This window comes from Dissoconium aciculare (assembly GCF_010015565.1).
Source record: "Dissoconium aciculare CBS 342.82 unplaced genomic scaffold K489scaffold_13, whole genome shotgun sequence".
NCBI classification, from domain to species: domain Eukaryota; kingdom Fungi; phylum Ascomycota; class Dothideomycetes; order Mycosphaerellales; family Dissoconiaceae; genus Dissoconium; species Dissoconium aciculare.
Window position 1 is genome coordinate 410,817 of NW_022984963.1, and position 10,228 is coordinate 421,044.

At 54.2% G+C, this 10,228-nt stretch overlaps 3 protein-coding genes and 1 non-coding gene across 4 annotated transcripts in view; 3 read left to right on the plus strand and 1 right to left on the minus strand.

Annotated features, from left to right (window-relative positions):
• Positions 1-198: 198 nt before the first annotated feature.
• K489DRAFT_412832 (uncharacterized protein) lies at positions 199-915 on the plus strand (the record flags this gene model as incomplete). The annotated part of the gene is made up of 1 exon (XM_033607973.1): positions 199-915. One exon carries the CDS (start codon positions 199-201, stop codon positions 913-915), a length of 717 nt encoding a protein of 238 aa, XP_033456556.1.
• Positions 916-2,085: 1,170 nt separating this feature from the next.
• K489DRAFT_t52 lies at positions 2,086-2,190 on the plus strand. Its single transcript has one exon. It is a non-coding gene; the product is annotated as a tRNA-Phe (tRNA).
• Positions 2,191-2,625: 435 nt separating this feature from the next.
• Positions 2,626-7,265, minus strand: K489DRAFT_412833 (uncharacterized protein; the record flags this gene model as incomplete). Its single annotated transcript, XM_033607974.1, has 3 exons — positions 2,626-2,859; positions 3,929-4,526; positions 4,633-7,265. 3 exons carry the CDS (start codon positions 7,263-7,265, stop codon positions 2,626-2,628), a joined length of 3,465 nt encoding a protein of 1,154 aa, XP_033456557.1.
• Positions 7,266-9,239: 1,974 nt separating this feature from the next.
• K489DRAFT_373374 (uncharacterized protein) overlaps positions 9,240-10,228 on the plus strand; it is a gene marked incomplete at both ends in the record, with an annotated part of 1,638 nt that continues 649 nt past the window's right edge. Inside the window, 2 exons of the mRNA XM_033603417.1 lie at positions 9,240-9,828; positions 9,900-9,994. Coding sequence (XP_033456558.1) covers positions 9,240-9,828; positions 9,900-9,994 — 684 coding nt within the window. The remainder of the gene's footprint in view (positions 9,829-9,899; positions 9,995-10,228) is intronic.

The following is a 10,228-nucleotide window of genomic DNA, read 5'->3' on the forward strand; positions in this document are numbered from 1 at the left end:
TCATCATTCACTCCGACGCGCATTTGTAGATCAACCTCAATCTTCTCTCTTCTCTCTCAAGCTCTTCGTCAGCCAGTATTCATTCATTCGTTCACTCACTCGTTCATTCATTCCTTCATTCATTCATTCAATTCCAGCAATAAAGCATTTCCGACTTACAACCACATTCATTACAATCGCGAAAAAGGTACCGCCAAAATGTTGCAATCAACCCTCGTCCTGATTCCGGCCCTCTTGGCCTCTCTGGCCCTTGCCCGCACCGACATTTCCGGCTGCACCACCACTATCCAAGGTCAAATGGCCATCTACTACGTCCCCGACACCGGTGAACTCTGCGAGTTCCTCAACTGCGGTGGCGGCCGCGCCCCGCCCAAGACCGACGTCCCGGGCTGCCCACTCTACTCCGGCACCGCGACTTACTCTCCTCAGTACCTCGCCGGCTTTGTCCCCAAGACTACCGCCGCCGCGTCCACCCCGACCTCCACCGCCGCTGCCGCCGTTGTCGCCGCTCCTCAGACCACCGCCGCTCCTCAGACCACCGCCGCTCCCTCCACCGATGCTCCCGTTCAGCAAGCCGCCGCTCCCTCCACCGCCGCCGACCAGGCCACCACCGACTCTGCTCCGGCTCCCACCGACGGCGCGCAGGTCGCCTCTGCCGCCTCCACTGTGACCAGCAACGGCCCAGCTCTCTCCACTGCCAGCCCAACCAAGGCTGGCGGTGCCGTCACCACCAGTCACGGAGCCATCGCCGTCACTGGAACTACTTTGGCCAAGACCTCTGCTGTCACTCGAACCACCGCCGCTGCCTCGGGCACTAGGAGTCCTCTTGCTGCTACTGGCGCTGCCGTGAAGGGTGCGTCCTTCTGGATGGGCAGCGCTCTGTTGGGCCTCGGCGCGGTTGCCGTTGCGCTTTAAATGGAATAAGAAGCGTACAGGTTTTGCTTTTGCGTTTGCTTATCATCAAGAGGAGGGTTTACGGTCCAGGACGCGGTACGAGTGTCGCAAATCCCACTTCCACGCGCGCCGCGTGGAGAAATTCACTCGGCGCCTTCGTGAAGTCGGTGATTTGCGCTTCCAATCGTGAATACGCCTTGTCTTTGTGAGCTTTCTCATTTGCGTTGCGAGAAGGGGTCTTACCCCGGTTGTTTGAGGAATCACCAAAAATGGGACTCAAGAGTCTTATGGATAATCTTTTGAATGGAGCTTTCACTTCCGGCCTCCAGCGCTTTGACTGATACCAAACATGGCTCGCTGATCTTCTCGCGCCTTTGTTGGGTGCTTTCGTTTTCTTTGTAGTCATGGCCTACAAGATAGTTGCCGTGACGTTCAGACACGCACTTGTGTGAAGGTCCAAGCGACAAAGACTCCGGCCAAGAAGTGCTTGAAAGTCAAGCGCATCCTTGCATCAAGGCTCACAGTGGGGCCGAAGATTCCCCTCCAAGGTACATGAATGCGTTCGAGCATTGATCGCACTGCCGGTAGCAATGACTGTTGCAATGCGCGCCTCACTAGAGGTATCGTTGCGCGCAGAATGGACGTGAGCGGATAAGTTGTGACTGACCTTCCGCCTCCGGGGGCACTGTCATTAGGGTTTGGGTTAATTCCATCAATGCAGGTTTTCGAGACTGGAGCATACACTGGGTATGTATGTTCAAAGACATAGCATTTTACAATCCAAGCAAACGTGGAAAGCGTTCTCACTGCTAGAGTGGTGCCCAGGGTGATGGTGTATCGTAGGGTTACCAGGGTGGAATGGAGGCCCTTCGCAGGTCGTCTGTCACTTCCACACCCACGAATTTGGTCTATTTCGCGAGGTGCCGATGCTTGCGGAATGTACGCGGCCACTTCTCCGAAGGCATATACTCGAGGAGTCGATCGAGCAACAGAAAGCTGGAGCCAATTTGTAAATGACGTTTTGATGTTGTCAGCATCGCGCACCTTCCAAGGTTGCATTTCCTGGAAGGACTTCTCAGCAACAAGCCGAACGTTCACAAAGACGATGGCTTTTGTTTTTTAGGTCTATATTGTTTTTGTACGACATCCGTCACAGCGATGCAACGTGGTTCCTGCCGAGCATCGAAACTGGTCGCTTTAGCTCACTTGGGAGAGCGCCAGACTGAAGTTCAACTTCGGTCCAACAGCATTCTGTGCGGTATCTGGAGGTACTGTGTTCGATCCACAGAAGCGACATGTCCTTTTGCCTTTTTGCACCACTGCCCACCACCCATCGCATTTCGAATACCTCTGCTTACCCACCTAGGTAGGTACCTTTTCTTTCTTTCCCTCTTTTTGACATGAGATTCGAAGGATTTGTGGGTGCACTGAGGGTGGTGCGTGCTGGTGTGCGATGCCTAGTAAGCTCATCTCAGGCGTTCAAACCGTAATTCACCACTCCACTGTGTCATGACTTGATCGAAATGCACAGTCTTTCCGATCTGTCATCACAAAATGCCCGTCACAACAAATTCCAATTGAATTGCCTTGTCAAGCGTCGCTCCAAACGATCAAACGACGGCTTCCGCTTGGGGGGAGGTTGAAGGATTGTCCAGAAATGAATTCCGAGAGAATGAATGTATAGCATCAGTGATCGACGAGGGGAGCACCTGCCGTGGACAGAAATCTTTCCTAGAGTATAGCCTGAATTGCTTCGAAGGCTGCACAATCGTCCTTCGCCTCATCCTCGAAGTGACTTGTCATCAAGAAGATCCGACGATGGTGCATCTTGTAGGTCTTCGTGTGGACTGGCGCTATGGGAGAGCCATCAAGGCATCGTTTTTGTTGTTGTTGTTGTTGTTGCAAGTTCGCACTTTTCTTCGCATTGTCGACGGTCCGGGGGTTCATGCTGTCCAGGCTGTCCAGCTGTCAATGCGTTTAACGAATCCCCTGCGGTTTGCCCAGCAGAGCTTGATGGGATCATAGGCCCGTGTTCACCTCCTCTTCGATCGTTACGAAGTGGAAGACAACAGAGATGTCTTGAAGGCACGCAACGACCGTTGATCCCACGCACAAGGAACCGCCCTCCCTCTTTTCCTTCCATGTTTGCTCACAGCCGCGAGTGTTCTCTTCACCCTTCGCACCGTGAATGCCAGCAAGGGCCGCCAACGGTGGCGACGAGATCGTCGTCTGTGTTTTTTCTGTACCCAGACTGATCATGGGTACGCACTGCAGACTATGACGGCTTGCCATCATGCCTTCGATGTACGTCGTGTAGTTCAGAGAAGCTTGGATATCTTCTTGCAGCCTTTCGCATAATCGATCGCACATCAGAGATTTCCAGACTTCATTCCACATCATCTACAGCCGAAATGCGGTGGGTTCGGGGATGTGGCAAGCTACAACCCGACAAGGTTTGTATTGGTTCTCAAGATATGACGTGCAAGTTGAGGCCTCGTGTGAGTGGGTGTCGTCACATGCTGCCATGAGATCTGCCGTATGCTCTAATCCAACCTGACGATCCCACTTGTTGTGAATTCGGCCGTAGCTTTCCCACTTGACAGGGCCCTTTTCCATCGAAGAGGATATGACGAGGACGCGCTCAAGGCATTAAGGTGGCACCTGAAGCAAATTGACATGATGATCTGTGTTACATCAGAATTGCAATTATCACGAGTCGTGCATGGCCAAAACACTGGGTTTGTCATATATTTGAAACCAACCGGATTATGAAAAAGTGTGTACACGCGAATTGTCGCCAGCCCATTATCATTATACAAAAAGCAGGGGAATTTTCTCGAGATATGGGAAGGCCCATGGTCATTGTGGGGGGAAATCGTAGCTGCAAGATGCAAGGTGGGAGAAAGTTGCAGAAAGAAGGGCGGGCGAGACCACAATGAGAAAGCAAGCCTCGATCAACGATGCCTGTTGTTTCCCCACACAGCCCTCAACGATCACCGCTCTCTCCGCTCCTCCTCATCTTCCCGGCATTCACCCCAAGTGAATCGCTATTAGTGAAGGAATTCGGCGTCGCGCTCCTCAGCATGGAATGCGACGGCGAAGGCGAAAGCGGGAGCGGTGGCGGAGGCTGGGGCGTAAACTCCTTGCCATGTTCACCACCTGCAGCACCAGCTGCCGCGGCGGCGGCTGCAATCGCCGCGTTCTTCTCCTTGCGTCGGCCCCAGATACTCCTTGAGCGGGCGCGGCCGCTTCCGCTGGTGGTAGGCGCAGCAGGGGAAGCTTCCTCGGAGGATGAAGCGGTGATCCCGCTAGGGAAAACGGTCGTTGTGGTGGAGACGGAGTCCCGGGATGTCTGATGGCCGAAGATGCCGCCGCTGCCACCGTGGGAAGTGATGGGTCGTTTGAGTGTTGAAGATGAGGTAGGACGTGTGGAGGTTCCATTGGCGAAGGGGAAGGCGGGGGGAGGTGGGTACGGGGAGGCTGATGAGAGGGAGGAAGTGGATGTTGTTGGGCGGATAATTTGTTCGCTGTGCCGGAATTTGGTGTTATTGTTAGAGGCGCCGCCGCCTGCAGCGGAGCCTGATGAGGGAGAAGGACTGTCGGTGGAGTCCATGTATTTGGGTTTGTAGATCCTGAGATGATTTGTTAGTTAGAAGAACGTGGTGTGGATAGAGCAAGGGTCCAGACGATGGCCTCGTACGAAGAGAAGACGTCTGGAACCCGTGCAAGGAGGCTCACCAGCTATTACCCACCGCCGGCAGACCCCTTGCCTCTGCGCGACGGTAAAACCCAGCGGCCTTCTTCAAGTCCTTCTTGCAACCCACACCCTGCGCATAACAGTACCCTGCTTCGGCCAGAGCGTCGGCATCTCCCCATGATCCCGCAATTTCAAAACAACGCAAGGCAAGTTTCTTATCCTTTGGACAGCCCCAGCCTCGGAGGGACGAAACACCGAGTTCATACATGGCAAGAGCATATTGCGCTTGAACCGTCTTGCTCGAAGCCGATTTCGACTTGGCTGCAGCAGACGTGGCACTAGTACCAGCGGCAGATGGGTCCATAAGGGCGCTCATCCTCGAATCTATCAGACCAGTTTCCAAGCCAGCTGTAGTCTTCTCGACGGCCTTTCGCAACCATCGTACCCCTTCCTCCGGCTGGGCGCGCATGCCCCAGCCATGCCGACAGGCCAAAGCGTACAGCAGCATTGCAGTCGGTAGGCCCGCATTCGCTGCGAGCCGGAGATGATAAGTGGATTTGGTGGTCTCGCCGGCGGAGTGAGCTGCAATACCAATGTCGAGATGCTGATCAGGAGTGAGATCTTTGGAGGGTATACCAGAGAGGGACGATCGAGGCGCTTCGTCTTTGTTTGCTAAAGTGTTGCTTGAAGCGCCAGCTGGAGCACGGATGGTGCTAGTGGTGGAGACAGTGGCAGAGGAGGAAGTGGCCCGATGATGGGTTTGAGGAGACGCAGATCGATTTGCAATCGACGGTGATGGCAGGTACGGCTGGTTGATACTGGCTGGTGTGGAGAATTGTGTGATGGGAGTATCCTTTGCAGGTGATGAGGATGCTGCTGTCTTAGGGCGGTTTGGAGACAATGGACCAGCCAAGTCTCGAGGAGGAGGAAAAGGATGAGGTGTGACGGGAGCGGCGTTTTTCATTGTTCGAGGGCCTGCCGAGCGGCTGCGTATCGCGCTGGTGGTTGCGCCCATGTCTTTTTGAGAGCGCCCGCGTTGGTCAAGCATCGGCGATGGCGCACGAACAGGTTCGAAAACCGGTCGAGGTGGCTCTACATGAGATTTGCTGTTCTCCATGGCTTTGTTGGAAGTGGGTGCCTCGGGTTTATCCCAATCGAACTGGCGTTGTATCCACGAAGCGCGAATGCCTCCATCGGACGTCCGTTCCATGGGTCGCCCGCGAGGAAGGCTATACTTGGCATAGACATATGTAGCGGGTCGTTCAGAAGTCTCCGGGAGATCCCCCAGACTGCCACCCAGAGGAGCGAATGCCGGTGAGTTCTCTTGATCTGTTGCATTTCCTTGGGCAGCAGCGACGCTGAAATTAGGACCAGGGGTAGGTCCATCCATTGATGCGTATTGTGTTTCTATATCTGGAGAATCAAGCTGAGAGTCACCCGAATATAAGGAAGTTGTATCAGTCAGTCGGCTGAGTTGCCGAAAGGGCAGATCTGTTGATGGAACCTTCTCTGCGGATGGCCGACTTTCCATCGAGGGACGGAGATCTATTGATCCTCGGCCACCTGAACTGCTCATGGGCCGAGAAAAGTTGGCAGCAAATCGTGGCGGTAGCTGTACCGAAGAACCGCCAATGGAATACTCAGAATTCATGGATGGCGAGCGATGAGGCGCGTGCACCCAGGGAGAGAAAGGTGGAGATTGAGGCCGGGACATATTGCTGCTGTTGGAGAACTTCCGTAATGATGCCGATGATTCTGTGACAACCGCTGGTTGTGGGCTATTCGAGATGGATTGTGGACCTCGACCTGCGCCGCCGTCTTCGTCTCCAGAATCTGCGGGAATGGAGCGAATGCTTTGAAAGCTACGAGCTGATCGCGGAGGCCCAAAGCGTGGGGATGGAGTTTGACTTGAGTGCGGTGGTGCCAGTCCTGGGCCTCGCTCTGCTGTGTGAAATGACCGTTGAGAATTTACCGAATCATTGGTCAAAGTCCGAGGGGGTTTCGATGAGGATGCGATCGTGTCAATGCTGCCAGCCAGGCTAGGTGCTGTGGACGAGGTGACATTTGCATTGGACTTGCTCTCCACCTGCTCTGGCGAGGTGGCCCGCGTCGTGCCCAGGTCGAAATAGTCATGCGGCTCTGCAGGACGTGGTGCTTCTGACGGGCGAGCTCGGGCGTCTGGCGGAAAGAATGGCAATGATGCCGGCAGGCCTTCAGGTATTTCAGGATATGAATCGCTGACGGGTCGTGTGACACCATAGACAGGATATTGACTTTTGGGTCGCTTGTCCTCCTTTGGCTGTTCGTGAGTCTGTATGCCTGAAAGAATCGGACTCGAACCTTCGTCATCCTCGGGCACATCTGGCACACGATGCTGATCATAATCCTCGCTGCTATTACTGAACGCTCGGAAGTATCCCGGACGATTTGACATCTCTTTGGCGACCACGTCGTGCGGGAGTCGACTCACGCGCCGACCTGATTTCCGATCCTCTTCCATGCGCTGCGCGAGCATGTGCGAATGCATAGCGAAAGCATCTAACGGACTGAGCATGGGTGGGATGTCCCCGGTCCGTGGTGACGGCATACCGGCGCGGAAGTTCAAACGAGGGGGCTCAAAAGGGTCGCTGCCCGAGTCATTATTCAGGTCGCTTTCATTCGTGCGTCGAGCCATGTTGGCGGATGGCGACCAACGCCAGGTCCCTCTGATCAGTTGAAGAGTATGCGCATGCGCGAGAGTATGCCGCTTTCAGCGCTGGCGGGCTCAGAGCGGACGATGAATTCCTCGAGGACAGAACGAGATACTGTAGATGTAACCGGTGTCCTTGGACGCGGATACAGCTTTGGCGAGTAGTAGTGAGCTGGGTGGTTGGCGATTAATAACGTATAAATTAAAGTAAGTGTACGGAGGTACGGTGAGATTGGTGGTCGTCGCGGTCGTAGTGAATGCGCGAGTCGCGATGGTGTTATTACTCGAGTGGGTGGTGGATGGACAAGTCCTCACGCATTTGAGCGCGGAGATGGTGAGAGATCGCTTGACCGTCGCGGTGATTGTAAGTCTATGTGACGGTCGAACAGACGCCTGGACCTTCCTTTGTGGATGTGACGATGTGACGGTGCGTGTATGAGTGTGTATCGGAAGGGGATACTGGTGGTGATGGCGGTAGTGGTGGAAGTGGTGATGTCGTGCGTGTTCGTTCGGTCGTAGTGGGGATGACGATCCCAGGGACCACGGCGACAGGACAAGGGGATTGATGGATCCTCCTCAGAACGAACACGTTCTTGGCGCGCGGTCCGAATCGCGTGGATGCAGGTGGAGAGAAGAACAACGGTGGAATCTTCTTTCAGGAGTCAGTCAGTCATTGGAGAAAATAAACATCCACGATTTTATTCTTTGTTATCAGAAATTATGGAAGCATCTCGGAAGATATTCCTACGCCATCACAATGCCTGTTCAAGCCATCTTTCATCCATCGTCTTTTATTATACCATGATGACTGACAATGGGATTCATCAGATTCAGGGTAGGTATGTATTGATTGTCTCACGCCCGCTGCTGCAAACTGCCCTGACTTTGCCCCATTCGGGCGACCGTTTGTGGGGAGAGACTTTCCGTCCGGCGAAGAACTAACCACGATAACCCACAGGAATAATCGCGGAGCTATGTCGTCTCTCTCTTGCATATTGACAAGTCTCGTACTGTGGGATATCGCAGAATACATACATACCCGGGTGTACTTGAAGTTTTGGTTCATTCCGACATCATTCCAAAGTAATCACCATGATCAGTCGAGGAGGAACTGGTAGCCGTAGAATATATATATATATATATATATATAAAACACATGGTTTTTACCCCTGTGAGACAAAGCACCGCAAACCACAGGATCTACAGTAGCTGGTGAACCATGGAGCCAATCGGAGGACCATAGCACGTGTCCTCGACCAAACAAAACAGCACGCGATTAAGACAGCTAGAACTGTAATGAGCCCTACAGAACGATGATATTGTAGAAGGAAAAGGGGTTCTTATCCTGAAGGAAAGGAGTACATACGTACCGAGCACATAGTCGTTACAACAGTAGATTCGACGAATGGTTCATCACCTGGGCAGACACCAAAAAGCCACCGCCAGCCGCGCGTTTGGGCGGCAAACCATCCCGGCCAATCATCGGCTCGGAACTGCACCCGGTCTCGATACAGAGGCCCGTCATTCTTTTCTTGCCGGAATACTGTCCTCTGTCCATTGCACATTCGACGAGAAAAGAAATATCTGAAAGACAACAGCCGGAATAGCAGTCATGCTGCTTCATGTCGGAAGGATGAGTGACTTGGCTACAGCTCTGTCTGAAGTGGCTGCGCCATCGACGCGATGTCCTCGCCGATGATGGACAATGGCCAGGCCCGGTGCATGCATGTGGCTTATCAGGCTGTGCATTCCGCCAACGTACAGCACGGCAGATTCGTCAAGCCGCCCAGTAGTCCACGATTCGCACCGCACGGCTTCACAAAATGGACAGATGAACATTTTGTTTGGGAGACCTACATGATCGCACTTACTTTCGCGACTTGACTTTGCACCTCATGCGTCAGTTGCTCTGCCGAAACCCTTCATGCAGCGTGAACGAGAGCCGACAGCGCTGTTACAATGAACGCCTCGCCCGAAGGCGACGATACCGCATACCTCGAATCCTTCTGGGCAAGTTTCCCGGCCGAGAAAGCCGCCTCTTTACAAGATCGCGCAAACACACATTCGCATCTGCGGAATGTCCAGGCGACGCTCCACTCCTCCGTGGACCGCAGTCGCACGACCATCAAGACCCTCGAACAGCTCACTGCGCTCGCCGACGCCACGGGTGAAGTTGTGCTGATCGTGGAGAACATTGACTACGCATGGATCGCCCGGTTGGGCACGATCTGGGATATCCCGGTCCAATTCTTCGTCGATCATGCATCTAACCCGCAGGCTTCCCGGATTTGGCAGTCGGTGTTCGAGACGAAGGAAGGCGCGTGGACTGCGAGAGAAGGGGGATACGCGCCCTGGGTGCCATCGGTGCCGAAATGGTCGTGTTGGTACGTCGATGGCATCTGGGGAATGGAGCATCAGCATTTGGCCGTCTCTGCACCAAGACAATCGAACTTCCTACCACGACCGCGGAACGTGGATGACAAGTACGGTTTCAACGGATCGACCCGTATATCCTACTGGACGGAACAGTGGGAAGACAAACGGCTTTGTAAGTCTCTCCTCACACGCGACCCGGTCTTTCGAGACAGATGACTGATGCGTGATCATGCTACACTATAGGTCTGGTCCTCGTCGACGCTCCCTACACTTTCGAGCAGGATTCCAAATCCCATCTCATTCTTCGCCTCCCCTTGTCCGAAAACCGCGGCGGTCTGGTCCTCCCTCGGGCATCCGACGAACGGAACCATTCGCTCCACGACTGCCTCAGCCGCGTGCTCTCCCACTCCTGGCATTTTGATTATATTTTCCCGGGCCTGTTTCGAATCGGCAGCCGAAGCAGGGCACTGACCGTCGACTGCGTCACCTTTTTCTATCTCCTCGCCGCCTCGACCTGGGAGACCAACATGCGCCTCCTCGACGCCCACATCAAGCGCACCAGCTTCGAGGAC